The sequence below is a fragment of the Coregonus clupeaformis genome, unplaced genomic scaffold, assembly GCF_020615455.1.
Source record: "Coregonus clupeaformis isolate EN_2021a unplaced genomic scaffold, ASM2061545v1 scaf0567, whole genome shotgun sequence".
Taxonomy (NCBI): domain Eukaryota; kingdom Metazoa; phylum Chordata; class Actinopteri; order Salmoniformes; family Salmonidae; genus Coregonus; species Coregonus clupeaformis.
Window position 1 is genome coordinate 120337 of NW_025534022.1, and position 27822 is coordinate 148158.

The 27822-nt window shown below is 44.6% G+C and overlaps 1 protein-coding gene across 1 annotated transcript in view; it reads right to left on the bottom strand.

The window, feature by feature from the left end:
* LOC121559946 (GTPase IMAP family member 4-like) overlaps positions 1-20301 on the bottom strand; it is a 32866-nt gene extending 12565 nt beyond the window's left edge. Inside the window, exons 1-2 of the mRNA XM_045215959.1 lie at positions 20217-20301; positions 19125-19214 (exon numbers count right to left, since the gene is read on the bottom strand). Of these exons, the coding sequence (XP_045071894.1) occupies positions 19125-19214; positions 20217-20301 (175 nt within the window). The remainder of the gene's footprint in view (positions 1-19124; positions 19215-20216) is intronic.
* Positions 20302-27822: the final 7521 nt, after the last annotated feature.

Below are 27822 nucleotides of genomic sequence, written 5' to 3' on the forward strand. Positions count from 1 at the left end.
CTGTCACCGACGATTCTTTGCCTGTCCTCCTTCCTCCACTGGAATCTGTAGCGCTCCCTCTCCTCCACCTCATTGGACCGCACTGCCAAGAGAAAGACACACCCCTCTTTACTCACAGGGGAAAACAGTCACCAAGGTGGAATAGATCTATGTTCTTTGAGGGAAGTGTGTGAAAAATAACCTCCTAAATACTATATTGTACTGTATTGTACTGTATTGTATTGAATTGTACTGTACTGTATTTTACTATTGTGAATAAGTATAATTAAGTAAATGGCGCAGATCATTAATCAATGTATTTCACAAATCACCACTAGATGGAGTGCTTTCATTTAATGACTGAAAAAGAGCTATTTCTATGGAGAAAGATGAAGTAGCCCCTAGACACTGATCTGAGGTCAGCTTTGTGTTTTGGGCGTATAAATAAGCCCTGACAGGATTGGATAGGATAGGTGCCATCAAGGGGTAGAAATGCCCACTTAGCCTTTCACAGAGGAAGGTGGAACTACAGTATCGCTTTAATACAGGTCCTAATGGTTGTCCCAGGATCAGATTACCCTGACTAAATACTAACCAAACTATTAAGGAGTAAGGTGGCACTACAGTATAGCTTTAATACAGGTCCTAATGGTTGTCCCAGGATCAGATTACCCTGACTAAATACTAACCAAACTATTAAAGATGCAATATGCAGAAATCGCTCTGCCATTTCCTGGTTTCTAAAATTCTAATAGTTCGCCTAATTTCAGTTTATGTCACAAAACAAGCAGTCATTGTGTTGAGAATCATTGTACCGTCTAAACTGCAGTGAAATATATTTTCCATAACATTTACATTGACGTCATTTAGCAGACGCTCTTATCCAGAGCGACTTACATTATTATTTTCATACCCCCTGTGGGAATCGAACCCACAACCCTGGCGTTGCAAACGCCATGCTCTATCAACTGAGCTACATCCCTTAACCAAAATGTTTTGTATTTTCAGCTGTTTGAAGCTGGTGTACAAAACCAAAAGTAAAAGACGCAAAAACAAAACTTAACAACGGGAAGCATAGAAATGGCGCATATAGCACAGATCTACCGCTTCTTAGACTTGCTTTCAATGAGAATGAAAGATCTATAACTCACATTTCTATGTGAATTTGGTAGGGTTGTCCCAAAAAGTATTATTGTAACTTTAAAGCGCTAAACCATACAGTTGAAGTCGGAATGTCTCTCTCTCTCTCTGTGTCTCTCTCTCTCTCTCTCTCAATTCATAATTATTGGCATGGGAAACGTACAGTTGAAGTCAGACGTTTACATACACCTTAGCCAAATACATTTAAACTCAGTTTTTCACAATTCCTGACACTTAATCCTAGTAAATATTCCTTGTCTTAGGTTAGTTAGCATCACCACTTTATTTTAAGAATGTGAAATGTCAGAATAATAGTAGAGAGAATGATTTATTTCAGCTTTTATTTCTTTCATCACATTCCCAGTGGGTCAGAAGTTTACATACACTCAATTAGTATTTGGTAGCATTTCCTTTAAATTGTTTAACTTGGGTCAAACGTTTCTGGTAGCCTTCCACAAGCTTCCCACAATAAGTTGGTGAATTTTGGCCCATTCCTCCTGAGAGCTGGTGTAACTGAGTCAGGTTTGTAGGCCTCCTTGCTCGCACACACTCTTTCAGTTCTGCCTACAAATCTTCTATAGGATTGAGGTCAGAGGTTTGTGATGGCCACTCCAATACCTTGACTTTGTTGTCCTTAAGCCATTTTGCCACAACTTTGGAAGTATGCTTGGGGTCATTGTCCATTTGGAAGAACCATTTGCGACCAAGCTTTAACTTCCTGACTGATGTCTTGAGATGTTGCTTCAATATATCCACATAATTTCCCTTCCTCATGATATATAATAATAATATAATATATAATATAATAATATATATAATATAATATAATATGCCATTTAGCAGACGCTTTTATCCAAAGCGACTTACAGTCATGCGTGCATAAATTTTTTTGTGTATGGGTGGTCCCGGGGATCGAACCCACTACCTTCGCGTTACAAGCGCCGTGCTCTACCAGCTGAGCTACAGAGGACCACTATTGCCATCTATTTTGTGAAGTGCACCAGTCCCTCCTGCAGCAAAGCAGCAAAGCACCCCCACAGCATGATGCTGCCACCCCCGTGCTTCACGGTTGGGATTGTGTTCTTCAGCTTGCAAGTACCCCCTTTTTCCTCCAAACATAACGATGGTCATTATGGCCGAACAGTTCTATTTTTGTTTCATCAGACCAGAGGACATTTCTCCAAAAAGTACGATCTTTGTCCCCATGTGCAGTTGCAAACCGTAGTCTGGCTTTTTTATGGCGGTTTTGGAGCAGTGGCTTCTTCCTTGCTGAGCGGCCTTTCAGGTTTAATCGATATAGGACTTGTTTTACTGTGGATATAGATACTTTTGTACCGGTTTCCTCCGGCATTTTCACAAGGTCCTTTGCTGTTGTTCTGGGATTGATTTGCACTTTTCGCACCAAAGTACATTCATCTCTAGGAGACAGCCGTCATACCGTCTCCTTCCTGAGCGGTATGACGGCTGCGTGGTCCCATGGTGTTTATACTTGCGTACTATTGTTTGTACAGATGAACGTGGTATCTTCAGGAGTTTGGAAATTGCTCCCAAGAATGAACCAGACTGGTGGAGGTCTACAATTTTTTTCTGAAGTCTTGGCTGATTTCTTTTGATTTTCCCATGATGTCAAGCAAAGAGGCACTGAGTTTGAACGTAGGCCTTCAAATACATCCACAGGTACACCTCCAATTGACACAAATTATGTCAATTAGCCTATCAGAAGCTTCTAAAGCTATGACATCATTTTCTGGAATTTTCCAAGCTGTTTAAAGGTACAGTCAACTTAGTGTATGTAAACTTCTGACCCACTGGAATTGTGCTGCAGTGAATTATAAGTGAAATAATCTGTCTGTAAACAATTGTTGGAAAAATTACTTGTGTCATGCACAAAGTAGATGTCCTAAACGACTTGCCAAAACTATAGTTTGTTAACAAGAAATTTGTGGAGTGGTTGAAAAACAAGTTTTAATGACTCCAACCTAAGTGTATGTAAACTTCCGACTTCAACTGTATCCAACAATATAGAATTTAGTATGTTGTTTTATGTTGAGTCACTCACCCACTGTAGGTTTCAGGAAAACAGGATCGCTCTGTGCAGCTCTGACCAGTTTATTTTTGTAGTATGCCTGCATTTGGCTCTGGACTATTTCTCCCATAATCCTTTGCTGATACTCCTCTGGCTTCTCCATAGTGGGACTGGCTGATAAGGTGGGAAATGTAGTCATTGGACTTTTGTTCTGTTATGTACCATTCTCCACATTGGAGTCTGGCTTAATTATTCATAAGTTATTCATTATTATGTTTCAAATCAAATCAAATGTTATTGGTCACATACACAAATGTAGCAGATGTTATAGCGGGGTGTAGCGAAATGCTTGTGTTCCTAGCTTCAACCGTGCAGTAGTGTCTAACAATTCACAACCATACACACAAATCTAAAAGTAATAGAATGAAGACATATATAAATATATTTATCAATGTGTATTTGAATGTTATACTGTAATCAACCAAGAAAGTGTTGAGCTGACCATGGCTATTACGGTTATTGACATAAACAGCAAAGTACAGGTGAGTGTCAACATGCACTACAATAGGATATTTTATGATTTCTCAGTGGTTAGTATTGTTTAGTATTACGAAGTAAGGAAGTCAAGAATAGTTCAGAACTTACTCAGACGCACTTCCATTTCAGCTCTGCCGGGGTTAAGGAGACTCTCACAACAAGTAATGTTATCACACCACACTGAGGAATTTATGAAAAAAAATATTACTGAATGAGGAAATCACAAATTGTGGTGTTTCCCTCTGTGTGTGTGTGTGTGTGTGTGTAACATCGTGGCCAGCCCAGCTGAGCGCTGCTCTCCTCCCACTCCTCTGTGTTAAGCTGTGCTCCAGTCTGTGTGTATGACAGAGGAATGAACACACCATCACAGACCTCTACTACTACACAGTGTTAGACTACACAGGACATACCTCTACTACTAAACAGTGTTAGACTACACAGGACAGACCTCTACTAATACACAGTGTTAGACTACACAGGACAGACCTCTACTAATACACAGTGTTAGACTACACAGGACAGGACAGGAATGTTCATACTGTCCAATGATGCAGAGCAGCAGAGTCCTCTGGGGTTTGGTTTGGAGAAGTAAGTATTATCATGGTTATCTCTGTAACTGTTTTATCATTTCAGAATGACTGTTTTCATTCTGTTGCTTTCTGAAATGTGTTAAAGTCAGAATTTACTGGTTATTATGTTGTTACTAAAATGTTATCATTATCTGTCATGGTGTTAAAATGTAATGACATGTTGGGTTCTAATTTTGGCTGGCAATAAGCCACACAATTGTCAACCTGTCACTCATTTGGCAATTTCAACCTGTTAAAGCCCTCATAATGATGAGACTCTCACGAATACGATGGTGTTCTCCGTTTTGCTCTACGACCCCCACAGGCGTCTGAAGTCGGTACAGCCGATCTGCCAACTTCTCTCCATAGCGTCCAAACCGTTTGGACATCACAAAATAAGATATATCTGAAAAGCCTTAATGCTCTCTGCAATAATCTCATCTGTCTCTATGTGATAGTGAACAGATTAAGATGGAACAGGGGAGGGATGACATGTAACTCACTTTTACATCACGGTTTAGACGCGTGACAATCTGGATTAGGGAAAGGGGTCCCATTTTAACTTCAGTGTTGTGTTGTAAGAAGTTTTTTCTGCTGTCTTTCTTGTTGGACCACATTCATTCCAGTGTTGGCTCGCTTTAGAAGTGAAAGTATTTCTTAATGTCTGACTATAGTATGAATCTATTCTGTGCCAACAGATGTTCTGTCTTTTATGGGCCCCACCTATGTAACTAGGTCATTATGGGCCCCACCTGTTTATACAATAGGCAGGTAATGAACTGAACATTCACTGATTGTGTCACCTAAGATTAGTTGGAGGTGGAATCTCTGCTGCACAGATGTCAGTTTCACATAAATGTGTTCTGTTGATCAGGGAAGAGAAGGGGGGGGGGTTAGGGCCGACAACGTTCCAGGCCAACAACAATCCAGACGCATGTCAGATCTCACAACGCCTGAATAGGTGTTTAACATATCAGCTAAACACATCATATGCAATCTGATGCCCGACTGTGCAGTCTAAGTCATGCCATGCAACACTGGTTGAAGCAATGTAACCTCAGCAATGTAGTCAGCCAGGAACGCGACCAGCTTTACACCCTTCATACAGGTGAGTTGGTCGGAGGACGGTTAAAAAAAATATGAAATGTGTTATGCAATTTTGAACAGTATTTCAACACCAAACAATTGAATTTGGTCAAATTTAAATAACTTTTGAGTTGTCATTAGCCATCGCTCCGAAGAATGACTATAGACAACATCTTTTGAATTGATTGAATCCTCATATTGTGCATTTTTTGGTCATCAAATGCATTATAGCATGGTTTAACATCACATAACAAATGCAGGGAAGCAGGTGCAGATGGTGAGTTTAATAATAACGAACATGGAGCGTTACAAAACAAGAGAAACGTCTGGACGTGAAAACTGAACCAATACTACCTGAAGAGTGATGGTAGGGAGTGCTAGATAAAGGGGAAGTAATCAGGGTAGTGATGGAGTCCAGGTGTGCGTAATAAGGGTTGCCAGGTGTGCATCATGATGGGTTGCCAGGACCGGTGGTTAGTAAACCGGCAAGTTCGAGCGCCGGAGCGGGAGTAGACGTGACACATGGCAAGTAATTAAGTATATAATGACCCTGCTTTGTATTTTTTTATGAAGTCTGGTTGTACGGGGAAAAAAAGAAAAAAAAGAATGCAAGTAAATATTTAAAATCCTTTGTAACTTCAGCATTTGGCTTAGTACCAAAAGACATTGAGACAGGTATATCTGGTTTGTGCAGACAACCACAGTCACAAGGCTTTGTAACATTACCAGTTAGCATATATCACAGGTTTCAAACTCATTCCAACGAATAAGTTTGCCATCCCTGGCATAGATCAATCTTTATCTGATTCTACTGTAGTCATGGCTCTATGTAGTACTGTGCGCCTCCCATAGTCTGTTCTGGACTTGGGGACTGTGAAGAGACTTCTGGTGGCATGTCTTGTGGGGTATGCATGGGTATGTGAGTTGTGTGCTAGTCGTTTAAACAGACAGCTCGGTGCTTTCAACATGTCAACACCTCTCACAAATACACGTAGTGATGAAGTCCTCCTCCACTTTGAGCCAGGAGAGATTGACATGTATATTATTAATGTTAGCTCTCTGTGTACGTCCAAGGGCCAGCCGTGCTGCCCTGTTCTGAGCCAATTGCAATTTTCCTAAGTCCCTCTTTGTGGCACCTGACCACACGACTGAACAGTAGTCCAGGTGCGTCAAAACTAGAGCCCGTAGGACTGGCCTTGTTGATAGTGCTTTATTATGGACAGACTTCTCCCCATCTTAGCTACTGTTGTATCAATATATTTTCACCATGACAGTTTGCAATCCAGGGTTACTCCAAGTAGTTTAGTCACCTCAACTTGCTCAATTTCCACATGTGGGTTTTTTATATTAATTGTCCTACAGTGCTGAGCCCACATCCCTTCCCCTGGATTATGAAGTACAGTAATGAAGTACAGTCGAAATACAGTAATGAAGTAGAGTTCAAGCGTTTCCGGTTCAAGCTCTGGATAACCAACTGGGATCTGGTACAATCACACACATCACAGCACCACTCACCATTACCGTGGGACCCCTGCACTAAGAAAACCTTCCCTTCCTCATCATACAGGCACCCGTACACAAAGTCGTCCTCTGCCTGCCGTGGCTCCAAAGACACGACCCCATCATCTCCTGGCCGAGGATGGAGATTACAGCCTGGGCACCCGGATGTCGGAAGACCTGTTTCCCTTACCCTGTGGTTCCACGTCGGTTGAGAGTCCTGTGGTTGCCCTCCAGGCCGACATCCCAGAGGCTTACCAGGATCTCCGGGAGGTTTTCTCCAAGACTTGCGCCACCTGTATCCCTCCTCATCACCCCTGGGACTGTGCCATCGACCTGCTAACAGACTCTGCGCCTCTGCGCAGCCGCATCTATCCACTGTCGGTGGCTGAAACCAAAGGGATGGAGGAGTACATCCAGGAGGCTCTCCAACAGGGTTTCATCCGCCCATCCACCTCCCCTGTGTCGGCTGGGTTCTTCTTCGTGGCCAAGGAGGAGGGGTGTCTTCGTCCGTGTATTGACTACAGAGGTCTCAATGCCATTACCACCAAGTACCGCTACCCCCTTCCATTGGTGCCGGCCGCCATTGAACAGCTCCGCGGGCCCAGTTCTTTACCAAGCTGGACCTACAGAGTGCCTACAATTTGATCCGCATCCAGGAGGGGGATGAATGGAAGACAGCTTTCAACACAGTGTCTGGGCACTATGAGTACTTGGTGATGCCTTATGGTTTAGCCAATGCTCCATCGGTGTTCCAGGCATTCATGAACGAGGTGTTCCGGGTCATGCTTGGGTGCCAGGTGATCGTGTATATCGACGACATCCTGATCTACTCAGCCATCATAGAGGAGCGCATCACCCACGTCCGGGTAGTCCTGGAACGCCACCATCTCTACGTCAAAGCGGAGAAGTGCCAGTTCCATCAGGTCGCCGTCTCCTTCTTGGGATATCGGATCAGCCTGCAGGGAGTGGTTACGGAGGAAAGGAAGGTAGATGCATTCAGGTCATCGCCAGTCCCAACCACCATAAAGAGGGGTTTTCCAACTTTTACCGCCGTGTCATCAGGAACTTCAGCTCAATTGCCTGTCCTCTCACCTCTCTCTTGAAAGGTGGCCCCAATAAGTTGACGTGGAATCCTGCAGCTGACGAGGCCTTCCACATGCTGAAGGGACGTTTCACCTCTGCCACGTTGCTGAAACACCCAGACCCTACACTACCCTTGGTGGTGGAGGTGGACGCCTGAAGTGGGTGTGGGGGCCGTCCTTTCACAACGTCAAGTTAATCCACAAAAACTGTATCCATGTGCATACTACTCTAAGAAACTGTTCTCTGCAGAGAGAAACTATGGCGCCGGTGATCAGGAGCTCCTGGCGGTGAAGTTGGCATTAGAGGAGTGGAGACACTGGCCGTTTCTCATCCTCACCGATCATTGGAACCTTGAGTACATACGGACAGCAAGGCGGCTGAACCCGCGCCAAGCAAGGTGGGCCCTTTTCTTTACTAGATTCAACTTTACCTTGTCGTACCACCCAGGTTCAAAGAACATCAAAGACGATGCCCTGTTGTCCCGTCTCCACGATTCGGGAGAGGTTCCTGTCCTGAGTGGTCCCATCATACCGCCCTCCCGAATCGTTGCCCCCGTGCTCTAGGATATAGATGTGGCTATCCGGCAGGCTCTGGAGAGGGAACCCGCACCGGCTACCTGTCCTCGGGAGCGCACCTACCTGCCCACGGAGGTAAGGGATCGGCTTTTGACCTGGGAGCACACATCCCTTGCCACTGGACACCCAGGTATCACCCGCACCATTCAATCCATCTTCGTTCAGTACTGGTGGCCCACCTTGGTGGAGGACGTCGCCCAGGACGTCAACTCCTGCTCCGTATGTGCCCAAACCAAGTCTCTCCGGAGCGCTCCAGCAGGGAATCTCCTTCCCCTTCCCAAGCCTCAGCGACCCTGGACCCATCTATCAATAGATTTTGTCACTGATCTTCCCCTGTCTGATGGTTTCACTAATGTTATGGCTGTTGTGGACAGATTCTCCAAATCTCCCTACCGCCCTCTAGGTCACTGGGGAACTGTTTCAGCAGGTCTTCTGGCATTGAGGCCTTCCGGGGGACATCGTCTCTGACAGTGGTCCCCAATTCACATCGCGGGTATGGAGAGCCTTTATGGAGAAGCTGGGGGTCACGGTCAGCCTCACATCCAGGTACCAGGCTCAGTCCAACGGGCAGGTGGAGAGGAAAAACCAGGAGTTGGGGAGGTTCCTGAGGAGTCACTGTCAGGACCGGCAGAGGGAGTGGGCCCGGTTTCTTCCCTGGGTAGAGTACCCCCAAAACTCATTTCGTCATTCCTCCACCAGGTTGTCTCCCTTCCATTGTGTCCTTAGGTACCAACCGGCCCTGGCTCCTTGGACCCCGAACCAGACCAACGCACCTGCGGCGGATTAATGTTTCCGACGCGCAGGAGAGGTTTTGGACGCTGCCCACGTGAGGCTCCAACGCGCCATCCGCCGTCAGAAGGAGCAGGCGGACTGCCACTGCAGTGAGGCACCTGTTTTCCATCCTGGTGATCGCGTCTAGCTCTCCACCAGGAACCTCCTGCTCCGCCTGCCCTGTCGGAAGCTGAGCCCCCGGTTTGTGGGGCCATTCAAGGTCCTCAGGACGATCAATGAGGTGATGCATAGATTACAGCTTCCCACTAACTACTGGATCTCACCCTATTTTCATGTTTCTCTCCTCAGGCCGATGGTTCCTGGTCCCCTGGCTGATGCCATCCCCACGACACCCCTCCGCCTCCCCTGGACATTGAGGGTAGTCCCTGCCTATACCGTCAGGTCCAGAGGAGCGGTGTTGGGTTCCGGTGGATGACATTTTAGATCCCAACATCATCCAAGAATTCCACCTTCACCGTCTGGCCCGTTCCTCGTCCTCAGGGCCTTCCTACTGGCCGGCGTCATTCTGTGGCAGGAGCCACATGTTGGGGAGGGGGTACTGTCACGTCTACTCCCGCTGTCCCTCCAGGCACTAGACATCGCCGGACTACTAATCACCGGTACTGCCAACCCAACCTTACGCACACATGGCAACCCTCATTACGCACACCTGCGCCTCATCATTAGGCACACCTGGACTTCATCACCTCCCTGATTACATTTTTACATTTTTACATTTTAGTCATTTAGCAGACGCTCTTAACCAGAGCGACTTACAGGAGCAATTAGGGTTAAGTGCCTTGCTCAAGGGCACATTAACGTCATTTAGCAGACGCTCTTAGCCAGAGCGACTCACAAATTGGTGCGTTCACCCTATAGCCAGTGGGATAACCACTTTACAATTTTATTACTCTCCCTATATCTAGCACTCCTTTGTTATCACCCACCAGGTAATATTGACTATGTTTCTCAAGTCCATACGCTGCTCATGTTTTGTATCATTCTATGTTCCGTGGTTATTATTTAACTCACAACCTGCACTTGCTTCCCGACTCCCAGCGTCATCGTTACAGGAGGATATATTGGCATGGGTGTTGCAAACCGTGCCAATATATCTTCCAAACACCGGCTTCGAGGGAATTATCACTTTTATACAACGGGTTACCAACATATTCAGATAATGATTTACATATTTTAATTTAAAACATTTTTATGAATTTATTCATACTATTTCATCCTAACACAAGATATAGTACCAACAAAAATCTAGGGTTGCTACCCAAGCTGGCTGGTTGTTCGTTCTATCAGTTTGGTTGCTAGAGATATGACCAAGTCGTTCAGTCTTTTTGTTCTGTATCAATGAACGCGACCCATTCGTTCTAAATGTTCCATTGCCATACTGGCTGGCAACGTTCTTATCCTTTGCTTGCTAGTTAGCTAGCTAACTATGGCTAACTTACAGTTACATCAAACAGTGCTGCCAGAATAACAACAAAGTAGCTGCATTTGCATTTGTTTAAGCTGTTTTCTAGTGACATTTATTTCCATAACAATGAGCTAATGATGCGCGATTTCACCTGGCATAGAAAATGTGCTCTCTCGTCAGGACACTGTTGTTCAGAGGAGCTAGCCAACAAAATAGCTAACACAATCACTTCAAACTGAAGCTGGAAAGATGGAAATTAGCTGCACTTCATTTTGTTTTACCTGCTTTCTATTGACATTTCTTTGTATATATCCATAAAAATGATTTTGCTTCATGATTTCGACTGGCTGTGTACAGCTGACTGCCTGTCTGTCTCATTCCGACTCCCGACCCCTACTCGTTCATTACTATGTGACAGCTGGAGATCGAATTTCAATACTGAAACAACGTTGCAAATGTCATTGAGAAAGACAGCAAGGTTTATACAAATCTTTGTTATTGAAAACCAATTGCTAGTCTAAAAGAAATGGGAGATAATGTCTAGATGCTTTTTACAGTGGAGATCAAGTTTATAAATTGTCTGGCTGGGCTGATGAGACAGTGGATTGTGCAGTGAGATAGAACACAGACCAGGAAGGGAGGGTAGAGGGAGATGATATTATAGGAATTCTGGTATTTATATAACATTTCCCATAGAATACATTTTTGTTGGCAAATACAGTGGGGAAAAAAAGTACTTAGTCAGCCACCAATTGTGCAATTTCTCCCACTTAAAAAGATAAGAGAGGCCTGTAGTTTTCATTATAGGTACACGTCAACTATGACAGACAAATTTAGATTTTTTTTCCCAGAAGATCACATTGTAGGATTTTTAATGAATTTATTTGCAAATTATGGTGGAAAATAAGTATTTGGTCACCTACAAACAAGCAAGATTTCTGGCTCTCACAGACCTGTAACTTCTTCTTTAAGAGGCTCCTCTGTCCTCCACTCGTTACCTGTATTAATGGCACCTGTTTGAACTTGTTATCAGTATAAAAGACACCTGTCCACAACCTCAAACACTCACACTCCAAACTCCACTATGGCCAAGACCAAAGAGCTGTCAAAGGACACCAGAAACAAAATTGTAGACCTGCACCAGGCTGGGAAGACTGAATCTGCAATAGGTAAGCAGCTTGGTTTGAAGAAATCAACTGTGGGAGCAATTATTAGGAAATGGAAGACATACAAGACCACTGATAATCTCCCTCAATCTGGGGCTCCACGCAAGATCTCACCCCGTGGGGTCAAAATGATCACAAGAACGGTGAGCAAAAATCCCAGAACCACACGGGGGGACCTAGTGAATGACCTGCAGAGAGCTGGGACCAAAGTAACAAAGCCTACCATCAGTAACACACTACGCCGCCAGGGACTCAAATCCTGCAGTGACAGACGTGTCCCCCTGCTTAAGCCAGTACATGTCCAGGCCCGTCTGAAGTTTGCTAGAGTGCATTTGGATGATCCAGAAGAGGATTGGGAGAATGTCATATGGTCAGATGAAACCTAAATAGAACTTTTTTGGTAAAAACTCAACTCGTCGTGTTTGGAGGACAAAGAATGCTGAGTTGCATCCAAAGAACACCATACCTACTGTGAAGCATGGGGGTGGAAACATCATGCTTTGGGGCTGTTTTTCTGCAAAGGGACCAGGACGACTGATCCGTGTAAAGGAAATAATGAATGGGGCCATGTATCGTGAGATTTTGAGTGAAAACCTCCTTCCATCAGCAAGGGCATTGAAGATGAAACGTGGCTGGGTCTTTCAGCATGACAATGATCCCAAACACACCGCCCGGGCAACGAAGGAGTGGCTTCGTAAGAAGCATTTCCAGGTCCTGGAGTGGCCTAGCCAGTCTCCAGATCTCAACCCCATAGAACATCTTTGGAGGGAGTTGAAAGTCTGTGTTGCCCAGCGACACCCCCAAAACATCACTGCTCTAGAGGAGATCTGCATGGAGGAATGGGCCAAAATACCAGCAACAGTGTGTGAAAACCTTGTGAAGACTTACAGAAAATATTTGACCTGTGTCATTGCCAACAAAGGGTATATATCAAAGTATTGAGAAACTTTTGTTATTGACCAAATACTTATTTTCCACCATGATTTGCAAATAAATTCATAAAAAATCCTACAATGTGATTTTCTGGAAAAAAAATTCTCATTTTGTCTGTCATAGTTGACGTGTACCTATGATGAAAATTACAGGCCTCTCTCATCTTTTTAAGTGGGAGAACTTGCACAATTGGTGGCTGACTAAATACTTTTTTCCCCCACTGTACACACCAACACCGCACTATGTGTACATTCAGAGGGTAGCTGGTCTCCATATTACAGTTCTACCAAGTATTCATACCACTGACAGACTATTATGAGCTGTTTTGACTGCAACTAAGCATTTATTTAAGGTCATTTTGATTGTATACCTGGTCATACCTAGTTATAACCACTTATAACCATAGGAGAGTAGGTAAGGTGTTCCATCTCTGCAGATGATCTGTCTATCTGGTCTAAATCACTGATATAGGTCCCCCCTGTCACGCCCTGGCTTTGGGGACACTGTTATGTTGAGCCAGGGTGTGTAGATTTGTGTTGTAGTTCTAGTTGGTTCATTTCTATGTTGGCCAGTGTGGTTCTCAATCAGAGGCAACGAGTGTCAGCTGTGGCTGGTTGTCTCTGATTGGGAACCACATTTAAACAGGCTGTTTTCCCACAGTAGTTGTGGGATCTTGTTCTAGTTGGTTTGTGTTAGACCGTTGACTGTCACGTTATCGTTTTGTTGTTTTGATCGTGTATTCACTAAATAAAGAGTATGTTCGTCTGCAACGCTGCGCCTTGGTCCTCTGTTCCCGACGAGCGGGACAGAAGATCCCACCAAGACTGGACCAAGCAGCAAGTCCAGGAGCCATCGCCTGAGAGATCTCTAGCGGATCTCCTTCGCCTCCTCGACTGGGTCAAGCCATGTGAGGAAGAGAGGGGCTTGACGTGGAAGCAGAAGGGCGAAAGGCTGGCAAAAAGTATGGAGACCTGGTCCACGGGTAGGAGTGAAGCCCATAAAATTTTTAGGGGGGGGCTAACGCCGTGGACGACGGGGCAGCAGGAGACCGCGACAGAGCAGCCCAGCGGGTTGGCAGAGGAGGCCGCCAGGTTACGGGGGCCACTGGTCGAAGAGGGGAAGGAAGGTGTAGAGGCACGGCGAGAGGTACTGGGGTGTGTTACCAGTCCGGTCCGGCCCGTTCCTGATCCCTGCATAGGGCCAGTGGTGTGTGTCCCCAGTACGGCCCGGCCTGTTCCTACTCCCCGCACCGAGCCTATGGTGCGCGTCGCCAGCCCGGCCCGGCCTGTTCCTGCTCCCCGCACCGAGCCTATGGTGCGCGTCGCCAGCCCGGTCCGGCCCGCTCCTGCTCCCCACACCAAGCCAGTGGTGTGCGTCGTCAGTCCGGCACGGCCCGTGCCTGTTCCTCACACCAAGCCAGTGGTGTGCGTCGCCAGCCCGGTCCGGCCCGCTCCTGCTCCCCACACCAAGCCAGTGGTGTGCGTCGTCAGTCCGGCACGGCCCGTGCCTGTTCCCCACACCAAGCCAGTGGTGTGCGTCGCCAGCCCGGTCCGGTCCGCTCCTGTTCCCCACACCAAGCCAGTGGTGTGCGTCGCCAGTCCGGTCAGGCCCGCTCCTGCTCCCCGCACCAAGCCTATAGTACGCGTCGTCAGTCCGGCACGGCCCGTGCCTGTTCCACCGGTGCCTGGTCCGGCACCGGTCAGATGCTTCACGCCGGAGCTAGAGCAATCCGCTCCACCAGTGTGCAGTCCAGCTCCGGCCAGCGGGGCCAGACCGGACCAGGGGTACTTTGGGGGGTTGGAGAGGGAGCGGGGATCAGGTCCGGAAGCCGGATCCGCCGCCTAGGCGGAGTGCCCACCCGGTCCCTCCCCTGTGGTATTTGGTTGGCGCGGTCCGAGTCCGCGCCTTTAGGGGGGGGTACTGTCACGCCCTGGCTTTGGGGACACTGTTATGTTGAGCCAGGGTGTGTAGATTTGTGTTGTAGTTCTAGTTGGTTCATTTCTATGTTGGCCAGTGTGGTTCTCAATCAGAGGCAACGAGTGTCAGCTGTGGCTGGTTGTCTCTGATTGGGAACCACATTTAAACAGGCTGTTTTCCCACAGTAGTTGTGGGATCTTGTTCTAGTTGGTTTGTGTTAGACCGTTGACTGTCACGTTATCGTTTTGTTGTTTTGATCGTGTATTCACTAAATAAAGAGTATGTTCGTCTGCAACGCTGCGCCTTGGTCCTCTGTTCCCGACGAGCGTGACATCCACCCTCTGAGGATATGTAGAAAGAAGAAACCTGGATTCACTAAATACTTTTTAGAGTTACCTTAGAGTACAGGTAATTTTGGTTTTGTACACAGTCATATAATACATGGTATAGAAAAGTACAATCTGAGGTGAGTACATGGGGAACTATATCTCTGCAGATTATCTGTCTATCTGGTCTAAATCACTGATACAGGTCCCCTCCACCCTCAGGTGGTATGGATAACTTGTCATTATGTCTCCAGAGAAACCTAGAGTCAAATAAAGGTCCTATTTCTCAAATTACTATAGGCAGAATTATGTGTTTTGGTTTGGACTTTAATTTTTTTAAGTCCATGTTGATACAAAAACACTAAATAGTGATTTAGATTTGTTGAGAACAAGTTTGTTGACAAAGTCATGGAAGTTTTAACAATTCAGTAAACCACCTTTGGGCTATAATCACAAATATTGACAGATATTGATATTGACAAATGTTCCACATAAATATTCTGCGGTTGGTGTTTTCTGTAATGATTTAAGTGACCATTGTGCTGTACTAAAGTACCTAAGACAAACCCGCGCTTTATTCGTAACATACATTTAAAGACTTTTAATGAGCAGGCTTTCTTTCATGATTTGTTTTATTTTGACTGGAGCAAGATTGAGCTTATTCCTGATGTGGAAACTGCCTGGAAATTCTTTCATGATGGTTTTTTCCAAATAGTAAACAAATTTGCTCCATTCCGCAGGTTCAGAGTTAAAGGGCGGGATAATCCATGTTTATCTTCTGAGTTGTCTTGTATTATTCACAAATGTAATCTAGCCTGGGCTAAGGCAAGGAAATCATGTTCTGATGATGATTGGCTTTTTAGGCAGCTACGAAACAAGTGTTCTTCTCTTCTCAGGAAGGCAGAGTCTGAATATTTTATGTCTGTTACCACTGATAACCTGAATGACCCTAGAAAGTTTTGGAAGGCTATTAAGTCTATGTCTGGTAACAGTAATGTTAATTAATTACAGTCATGTGTATTGAAGGACTCTGTTGCTGTATATGACACAACTGAAATGCTTAGTTGCACTTTGTATCATCTGGTAGGCTGTTTGATTCAGTATCCTCGGTCTCTGTGCAACCCTGTGTGGATGAACCGGTGAGAGCTGGTCAAACTTTTAGCTTTTCGCCATTCTCAGTGCAGAAGGTACATAAAGCCCTGAAATCCTTAGATCAGAGAAAGCCTGCAGGTGCTGATCTTCTTGATCCCTGCTTTTTAAAACTGGCAGCTGATATCATAGTGTTGTGGCAAATGCGTCCTTATACTAATCAAAGAACCAAAGTATTTCAGAGTTTTTGTAGAATTTAAGATAGACTTTATTACATACGCAATAGAGCCGAGGTGGTTTGCAAAACATCTCCCTTCTACCTCTCAGCTCTCCGTTGATATAGCCCTATTTACATACATTTTAGCTTAAAACCCCTCCCTCTTGGGTTCCCCCACCACTGTCTTCAGTTTCCCCCTCTCGAACGCTCCGCCCACTTCCTTAATCTATGATAGTGGCTAACTCTTACTTGTATTCAGTTTGGAAACAATAGTTGTACAATCAATCAAGCCCTTGTCATTCAAACATAATAATGTTCAGTTTAAACTCTGTTCAACCCCGGCTCACCCTGGCTTGATCTGGAGATTGATTGTTGGACATGGCAGGTCCACACTCAATCTCTCAAACATACCCAAACCCAACTCCTCTATTCCTCATGTTTAGTCTGAACTCTGTTCAACTCTGGCTCCGTTTTCAGGACTTTGTCTGAGGAGAGAGGCAAAAGGCAACAGTCTGGTTTCAGTCTCTGATAAGGTAGGACAGCCATGGATTAGATAAGAGCGAGGAATTCGACCCGAGGTCAGATCCCCATTTCACACACACACAAACCCAGTGAGAGGAACCAATTAAATTCTTGCCTAGCAACAGCGATGTACCCATTTTTAACCCTGGCTACGTGTTTGTCATGTTTGTGATTAACTTTGTTTATCTCATAGTTTACTGAAAAATCTTCATCAATAGCTGAACCACTTACATATCTGTTCAATCTAACCCTGGAATGTAATGAAATTCCAAGGATCTGGAAATCAGCATTTGTCCTACCACTTTTAAAAGGGGGAGATCCAACTCTTTTAAATAATTATAGGCCAATCTCAAAGCTGTCACTTCTGGTGAAAATACTTTAAACACTTGTTAGTGAACAGCTAAAATAGTTTTTATATACTAACTCTTTTTTATCAATGTACCAATCAGACTTCAGGAAGAAGCATAGCACAATTAAAGCAGCCATGAATGTTTTAAATGATATCATTGAAGCCCTTGACAAAAAACAGCACTGTGTCTCACTTTTTATTGATCTCTCTTAGGCTATTGATACAGTTGATCATGCTATACTAAGGCAGAGATTGTCAAGCGTAGGTCTTTCGGAGCATGCAGTTGCATGGTTTGCTAACTATCTGTCTGCTAGAACTCAGTGCACTCAATTTGATGGGCTCATGTCTGTTAAGTTGTCTGTCGGTAATGGTGTGCCCCAGGGCTCTGTACTTGGTCCCCTCTTATTCACTATTTATATAAACAATTTAGACAAAAATGTGCAAAATGCGCAACTTCACGTTTATGCTGATGATACTGTTATTTACTGTTGTGCCTCTCACAAAAGCTTTCCAGAACTTGCAAACTGCTTTTTATACTGTTCAACATACCTTATGTCAATTGAAGCTTATCCTCAATGCTGACAACTAAACTAATGATGTTTTCTAAACTAATTAATGTGCCTTAGTGCCAGGGAGACAGGACGGACAGCTGATCGTCCTCGCTGTGGCAGAGCACGTGTAACAACACCTGCACAGGATCGGTACATCCGAACATCACACCTGTGGGACCGGTACAGGATGGCAACAGCAACTGCCCGAGTTACACCAGGACCGCACAATCCTTCCATCAGTGCTCAGACTGTCCGCAACAGGCTGAGAGAGGCTGGACTAAGGGCTTGTAGGCCTGTTGTAAGGCAGGTCCTCACCAGACATCACTGGCAACAACGTCTCCTATGGGCACAGGGGGCGGCAGGTAGCTTAGTGGGTAAGAGCGTTGTGCCAGTAACCGAAAGGTCGCTGGTTCTAATCCCCGAGCCGACTAGGTGAAAAATCTGTTGATGTGCCCTTGAGCAAGGCACTTAACCCTAATTGCTCCTGTAAGTCGCTCTGGATAAGAGCGTCTGCTAAATGACTGTAATGTAAATGTAGGCACAAACCCACCGTCGCTGGACCAGACAGGACTGGCAAAAAGTGCTCTTCACTGACGAGTCGCTGTTTTGTCTCACCTGGGGTGATGGTCGGATTCGCGTTTACACCGAGGCCTGTACTCTGGAGTGGGATCAATTTGGAGGTGGAGTGTCAGTCATGGTCTGGGGCGGTGTGTCACAGCATCATCGGACTGAGCTTGTTGTCATTGCATGCAATCTCAACACTGTGCGTTACAGGGAAGACATCCTCCTCCCTCATGTGGTACCCTTCCTGCAGGCTCATCCTGACATGACCCTCCAGCATGACAATGCCACCAGCCATACTGCTCGTTCTGTGCGTGATTTCCTGCAAGACAGGAATGTCAGTGTTCTGCCATGGCCAGCGAAGAGCCCGGATCTCAATCCCATTGAGCACGTCTGGGACCTGTTGGATCGGAGGGTGAGGGATAGGGCCATTCCCCACAGAAATGTCCGGAAACTTACAGGTGTCTTGGTGGAAGAGTGGGGTAACATCTCACAGCAAGAAAAATATTAAACAACTTCTCATGGAATGGCGGGAACTGTGAAGGGACCAACACACAAACACACTCATATATATTTTTTATTGTATTATTATATATTTATTGTTATTATTATATATTGATGTATTTATTTGTGTGACTGTCCTTGTCTATCAGTGTTGTGTTATTTGTCATGTTTTGTGTTTTTTGTTGACCCCAGGAAGAATATCTGCTGCCTCTGCAAAAGCTAATGGGATACAAACAAACAAACAAGTGTGTTGTGTGTAGTGTGTGTGTGTGTGTGTGTGTGTGTGTGTATGTGTACCTTGGCATTGACCAGTGAAGTCTTGCAGACAGAGTATCAACAGGAACAGAATCTTCAGAATCCTTCCTCTTCCTTGAGCCGTTACTACTACTGCAGCCAATCAAAAACATGGAAACAGATGACGACCTCTTTACAAAATTCAAAGTCCACATTTCTTCGGTGACTCATCCCAGAGTGTTTGGCAAAGTTCCAACGTTTACGGATGAGGATGAACTAAATTATATATTTTTCTCAGCTATTTGACTTTCAAACAATAAAAACTATAAAACCATAAACTATACAAATATTCATGATATGTGGTATAACTGTCGATAAACACAGTACATTCCCTAACAACGTAGCCTACATCAGGTGGACATAATGTACTCATATGCATATCAAATGACGATCTAAACATGGCTATTATTCTACCGTTGCCTGGCTGCTACGTGTCAAGACCAGATAGACCAGTTAGACGTCGTGTTCCCATTAACATCACAGCTACTGTGTAAACAGACAGGAAAAGTTTGTGTCGGAACACAAAGGGTGCGTTACTCTGCTCAGACGTTACTGACGCCAGATCTAACAACGCCTGGATAGGTATTTTACATATCAGCTAACCACATCATGTGTTTTAGCAATCTGTCAGTCAACCATTGGTTGATGCATGCAATGTCTAAGCGGTGGAGCGCGACCTTAGTCAGTACTGACAGAAACCTGCAGGTGTGTCCCTCACAGCAACAACCTGCAATAAGATGGTTGTTGACCCAAGATCGGCCCCCTTGAACAAGATATAGTATACTACACTAAACAAGGTAAATGTTTCAGGTAAAAGTCAAACCATGTTTCTCCTTTCACTGTTCTACAATATTAAAAACGTGTATAAATACAAACATACTGTATAGCATAATGTGATTGTTAACAACTATATGATTTTATTGTTTTGACATTTTGATGATAAGTGATGTAAACATATGATTATTTATGCGTAAATGTTAACAGACCTGGTATTAATGAAATGTCTACTTAATATTGTGCTACATTTATTCAAATATTGTAGAATAGATTGTTGTGCAACATTTTATTAGTAAGGAAGTTAAGTTGTATACTCACTTTTAGTGTGGTTGCACAGATCTGTTAATTGTTGTTCCCTGTTGTCACTGAGAGAGCTGAAGCAGTGGGCCTGCTGGTTTTGCATAGCCAGGTGCCCCAGGTGGGTGGAGATGTACCTTAAGGACCAATGGAATGGTCTAAAACTCATGCAAAACTAAAGCGCCCAATGTGCTGCACCTTACATTCTGTTAAGTTTCATTTTCCCAGCAACTAGTCATTTCAAGCCAATGAGTGTTGCTAGGCAAACATTATTCTACTTAGGACAGGCAGAGTCTGAATTCTGATTGGGTGTCGCTGTTTAATCTTGGCTGCTTGCCAGAATCAGAAGCTAGGCCACAGAAAATGAAATATGTCTGACACATTTTACCTTTGGAAAAAAAGTATAAAAATTACAATTAAAAACAGCATGTATTTGCCTAGCCTGGTCCCAGATCTGTCTGTGCTCTTTCCAACTCCATTGATCACTATCAAGCCATGACAATGAGTGACAATGAGTTGGAATGATAGCACAAACAGACTGGCACTCAGGTTAATAGCTGCCTAGGTCTTCTAATGTAATTGTTTTATTCATAATTGTACCACGAGCCAAAGAACAATGAGTAGTTCAGTTGTTATAAGACATGTATTACAAACACCTCACAATGGCATGCAAAATTATTTTGTACAAAGCAAAGACGTGGGTATGCACTATTAATCTACTCTACTGCTACAGTTAAACCACTGAGTGAATGTCCCATTCCAACAAGGCATTGAAGCATGAAAATGCCCCTGTTAAAACAGCTGCAACAGGAACTACTACTGGTGTTGCTACAACCGTCAGAACAACTGCTGTTGCTGTCAACACGCCATCTTAAATCTCCTTCTTCTTGACTTTATATTTCCACTCATTCTGTCTCCTGTTATTTCCTCCACTTCTCAGAACAAACAGACTTTAACAAGACACAAAGAGTATATACATGAAGTGTCGAACAAGATCAATTCATTTTATTATAGTCTTGTTGACAATATGGAAACATATAACACTGGATACACACACTGATTAACCTCAAATCATAAAAGATAGGAAAGTCAAATGAAGACTACTTTATGAATTGTCAACAATAAAATACAGATTACTTACTGGTTAACTGATGATGATGATTTCTTTCATAATTTTTTTTTGGGGGGTGTATGAACAGAAATAATAAAGAAATGCATACTGGAAAATGTATTATTATGATTATGATTATGATTATTATTATAGAATTATCTCCCCACTGCTGTTTGCATTGGCAATTGAACCGTTTGCAGAAATAATTAGACAGGACCCAAATTTAACAGGTATCAGAATTAATATAAACTAAACTTATTTGCAGATGATCTCCTGATATACCTGACCAGTATTGAAAACTCAATGCCCCCTTTGCTACAAATATTTTCATATTTATTCCAAAATCTCAGAATATAAAATGTATGTGGAAAACAACGAAATAATGGCAATTGGAAAAATCTAAAAAAGAACTCAGGATCTACAGCAATCCTTTAAGTGGACTACAAAAATATGAAATACTTCGGATGCTTAATAAGTGACAGCAAACAACACATGCGTATATACTGATCAAAAATACACTGCTCAAAAAAATAAAGGGAACACTTAAACAACACAATGTAACTCCAAGTCAATCACACTTCTGTGAAATCAAACAGTCCACTTAGGAAGCAACACTAATTGACAATAAATGTCACATGCTGTTGTGCAAATGGAATAGACAACAGGTGGAAATTATAGGCAATTAGCAAGACACCCCCAATAAAGGACTGGTTTTGCAGGTGGTGACCACAGACCACTTCTCAGTTCCTATGCTTCCTGGCTGATGTTTTGGTCACTTTTGAATGCTGGCGGTGCTTTCACTCTAGTGGTAGCATGAGACGGAGTCTACAACCCACACAAGTGGCTCAGGTAGTGCAGCTCATCCAGGATGGCACATCAATGCGAGCTGTGGCAAGAAGGTTTGCTGTGTCTGTCAGCGTAGTGTCCAGAGCATGGAGGCGCTACCAGGAGACAGGCCAGTACATCAGGAGACATGGAGGAGGCCGTAGGAGGGCAACAACCCAGCAGCAGGACCGCTACCTCCACCTTTGTGCAAGGAGGAGCAGGAGGAGCACTGCCAGAGCCCTGCAAAATGACCTCCAGCAGGCCACAAATGTGCATGTGTCTGCTCAAACGGTCAGAAACAGACTCCATTAGGGTGGTATGAGGGCCCGACGTCCACAGGTGGGGGTTGTGCTTACAGCCCAACACCGTGCAGGACGTTTGGCATTTGACAGAGAACACCAAGATTGGCAAATTCGCCACTGGCGCCCTGTGCTCTTCACAGATGAAAGCAGGTTCACACTGAGCACGTGACAGACGTGACAGAGTCTGGAGACGCCGTGGAGAATGTTCTGCTGCCTGCAACATCCTCCAGCATGACCAGTTTGGCGGTGGGTCAGTCATGGTGTGGGGTGGCATTTCTTTGGGGGGCCGCACAGCCCTCCATGTGCTCGCCAGAGGTAGCCTGACTGCCATTAGGTACCGAGATGAGATCCTCAGACCCCTTGTGAGACCATATGCTGGTGCGGTTGGCCCTGGGTTCCTCCTAATGCAAGACAATGCTAGACCTCATGTGGCTGGAGTGTGTCAGCAGTTCCTGCAAGAGGAAGGCATTGATGCTATGGACTGGCCCGCCCGTGCCTCCCAGTCCTGAATCCAATTGAGCACATCTGGGACATCATGTCTCGCTCCATCCACCAACGCCACGTTGCACCACAGACTGTCCAGGAGTTGGCGGATGCTTTAGTCCAGGTCTGGGAGGAGATCCCTCAGGAGACCATCCGCCACCTCATCAGGAGCATGCCCAGGCGTTGTAGGGAGGTCATACAGGCACGTGGAGGCCACACACACTACTGAGCCTCATTTTGACTTGTTTTAAGGACATTACATCAAAGTTGGATCAGCCTGTAGTGTGGTTTTCCACTTTAATTTTGAGGGTGACTCCAAATCCAGACCTCCATGGGTTGATAAATTTGATTTCCATTGATAATTTTTGTGTGATTTTGTTGTCAGCACATTCAACTATGTAAAGAAAAAAGTATTTAATAAGATTATTTCATTCATTCCGATCTAGGATGTGTTATTGTAGTGTTCCCTTTATTTACACTTCATATAAGGAAATCAATTGAAATAAAATCATTAGGCCCTAATCTATGGATTTCACATGTGACTGGGCAGGGGCACAGCCATGGGTGGGCCTTGGAGGGCATAGGCCCACCCACTTGGCAGCCAGGCCCACCCACTGGGGAGCCATGCCCAGCCAAACGTAAATATTTTTTCTGCACAAAAGCGCTTTATTACAGACAGACATACTCCTCAGCAACTTTGGGAGCCATGCCGTTCTAGAGAGGTTTATTCTACCTGTAAGATTTATGGGAAGATTATTCCATTTAATTAGATCTGCTTTCATATTGTTGAGTAATGGGATAAAGTCATCTTTGTATACACTGTTGGTCCAATGTTAATAAAAGATCCCAGAAATGTTCCATACGCACCTAAAGCGTATTTCTCTCAAATGTTGTGCACACATTTGTTTACATCCCTGTTAGTGAGCATGTCTCCTTTCCCAAGATAATCCATCCACCTGACAGGTGTTGCATATCAAGAAGCTGATTAAACAGAATTATCATTACACAGGTGCACCTTGTGCTGCAGACAATAAAAGGCCACTCTAAAATGTGCAGTTTTGTCACACAACACAATGCAACAGATGTCTCAAGTTTTGAGGGAGTGTGCAATTGCCATGCTGACTGCAGGAATGTCCACCAGAGCTGTTGCCAGAGAATTTAATGTTAATTTCTCTACCATAAGCCTGTCGTTTTAGAAAATGTCGTTTTAGAAAATTTGGCAGTACGTCCAACCGTCCTCACAACCACAGACCACGTGTATGGCGTTGTGTGGAACACCGGTTTGCTAATGTCAACGTTGTGAACAGAGTACCTCATGGTGCCAGTAGGGTTATGGTATGTGCAGGCATAAGCTACGAACAACGAACACAATTACATTTTATCGATGGCAATTTGAATGCACAGAGATACCGTGACGAGATCCTGAGGCCCATTGTCATGCCATTCATCCGCCTGCCATCATCTTATGTTTCAGCATGATAATGCACGGCCCTGTGTCGCAAGGATATGTACACAATTCCTGGAAGCTGAAAATGTCCCCGTTTTTCCATGGCCTGTATACTCACCAGACATGTCACCCATTGAGCATGTTTGGGATGCTCTGTATCAACATGTTCCAGTTCTTGCCAATATCCAGGAATTTCGCACAGCCATTGAAGCGGAGTGTGACAACATTCCACAGGTCACAATCAACAGCCTGATCAACTCTATGCGAAGGAGATGTGTCGCTCTGCATGAGGCAAATGGTCACACCAGATACTGACTGGTTTTCTGATCCACGCCCCTACTTTATGTTTAAGGTATCTGTGACCAACAGATGCATATCTTTATTCCCAGTCATGTGAAATCCATAGATTAGGGCCTAATGAATGTATTAATTGACTGATTTCCTTGTATGAAATGTAACTCAGTAAAATCTTTGAAATTGTTGCATGCTACTTTTATGTTTTTGTTCAGTATATTAATAACAAATGCAATATTTAAAAAATATTGAATACATAATAAAAGTAGATATATGAAATAAAGTGGAACTGATTGATGAAAAAGTAAACCCATTGGAATGTACAGTGCCTTGAAAATGCATTCATCCCCCTTGGCATTTTCCCTATTTTGTTGTATTACAATCTGTAATTTAAATGGATTTATATTTGGATTTCATGTAATGGACATACACAAAATAGTCCAAATTGGTGAAGTGAAATGAAAAAAATAACTTGTTTCAAAAATTCAAAAATAAATAACAGAAAAGAGGTGCTCGCATATTTATTCACCCCCTTTGCTTTGAAGCCCCTAAATAAGATCTGGTGCAACCAATTACCTTCAGAAGTCACATAATTAGTTAAATAAAGTCCACTTGTGTGCAATCTAAGTGTCACATGATCTCAGTATATATACACCTGTTCTGAAAGGCCCCAGAGTCTGCAACACCACTAAGCAAGGTGCACCACCAAGCAAGCGGCACCATGAAGACCTTAAGTCTTTGATAATCTTTTGGGCCTTCCTCTGACACCGCCTAATATACAAGTCCTGGATGGCAGGAAGCTTGGCCCCAGTGATGTACTGGGCTGTACGCACTACCCTCTGTAGTTCCTTACTGTCGGATGCCGATTAGTTGCCATACCAGGCGGTGATGCAACCGGTCAGGATGCTCTCGATGGTGCAGCTGTAGAACTTTTGAGGATCTGGGGACCAATGCTAAAACTTTTCAGTCTCCTGAGGGGGAAAAGACGTTGTCATGCCCTCTTCACGACTTTCTTGGTGTGTTTGGTCGATGATAGTTTGTTTAGTTTGTTCTAAAGGGGGCATATAAGGTGACAATGAAAGCTCTTACAATATTCGACCTCAGACTGGGACGAAAGTTCACCTTCCAAAAGGGCAACGACCCTATGCACACAGCCAAGACAACGCAGGAGTGGGTTCGGTACAAGTCTCTGTATGCTCAGCCAGAGACCGGACTTGAACCCGATCTAATATCTCTGGAGAGACCTGAAAATAGCTGTGCAGCGACAATCCCCATCCAACCTAACAGAGCTTGAGAGGATCTTCAGAGAAGAATGGGGAATTCCCCAAATACAGGTGTGCCAAGCTTGTAGCGTCATACCCAAGAAGACTCGAGGCTGTAATCGCTGCCAAAGGTGCTTCAACAAAGTACTGAGTAAAGGGTCTGAAAACGTATGCACCTGTACCGTCCTGTTTTTGCTTTGTCTTTATGGGGTATTGTGTGTAGATTGAGGAGGGAAAACAACTATTTAACTACTTAGCTGCTTTAATTTGTCCATGTGTATCTTGCAATGCCCGTAGAGAGCCAGGTTCAAAGCCAGGGTCAGCCATTATTAACGTCATCCCTGGAGCAATTGAGGTTAAGTGCCTTGCTCAAGGGCACAATGAGAAATGTTTCACCTTGTCTGCTCCTGGAGTTGAACCAGCGACCTTTCGGTTACTGGCCCAATGGTCTGACCTTAGGTAGCAGTACAGAACAACACTATGGCCTGGATTCAATCCAATGCGTGTTATAGAGCAATGCACTAGACAGCTGACAATGCCCCCAAGGCAATTTCCCCATTCACAGAGATCAAAGTTATGGTAAATGCATACGAATGTCTGCTGAAGTTGCATTGTCAGCTGTCTAGTGCTCTATAACACGCCTTGTATTGAATCCCAGCCTATGTGTGTCGATACAGTATTGGATTGAATCCCAGCCTATGTGTGTCGATACAGTATTGGTTTGAATCCCAGCCTATGTGTGCCTATACAGTTTACCATCATTTCTTATTTTGATAGTGGAGTCTCTTCTGGATCTAAAGTACAGTTGCAATCAAATATATTGGCACCCTTGCACTTTACAATGGAGTGCAATGGAGCAGAATGTTTTGTTTTCTCTTTACAAAACTCGTTGAATGGCTATCTTTACCCTGTAGGAACCTTTAACTTACCACAGGTGAGATAAATTGCACATTAAACGAGAATCACTTGCCTCCAAACTAATTAATTTGAATTCTGAATAATTCAGTCAAGGTAATTTATTGACTTTTAAATAAAAAATCTCCATTTGAGTTTAGATAATCTTTTTGGGGTCCTGTGCAGTTGTTAATCAAACAAATACATGTGTGAACACCAAAATACTTTTCAATTTCAACTTATTTAGAAAAATATTGAATTGTGCAAGGGTGCCAACATTACGCACAGATCCATCTCCACCGCAGTGTCCAGCTGGGCTGCCTACTCTTATCCATGATCGTCTGATCTTCTGAGCACACACATCACCCTCCTCTGGTCACCCAGGTATCGGTCGTACAGTGCGCTGCTTGAGCGGAAAGTACTGGTGGCCTACCTTGGCTAAGGACGTGAGGGTGTACGTCTCCTCCTGCTCGGTGTGCGCCCAGGGTAAGCTACAACCGTTACCAGTTCCACAACGACCATGGTCTCACCTTAGCATTGATTTTCTGACTGATCTTCCCCTCTCCCAAGGTAACACCACCATCCTGGTCGTTGTGGACCGCTTCTCCAAGTCCTGCCGCCTCCTTCCTCTGCCCGGTCTCCCCACGACCCTGCAGACTGCAGAGGCCCTGTTCACTCACGTCTTCCGGCACTACAGGGTGCCAGAGGATATAGTGTCGAATCGAGGTCCCCTGTTCACGTCCAAGGTTTGGAAGGCGTTCATGGAACGTCTGGGGTTCTCGGTCAGCCTGACCTCTGGGTTCCACCCCGAGTCAAATGGGCAGGTGGAACGAGTAAATCAGGATGTGGGTAGGTTCCTGCGGTCCTACTGCCAGGACCGGCCGGGGGAGTGGTCGGTGTTCTTGCCATGGGCAGAATATGCCCAGAGCTCTCTCCGCCACTCCTCTACTAACCTAACACCATTTCAATATGTTTTAGGTTACCAACCGGTTCTGGCACCGTGGCACCA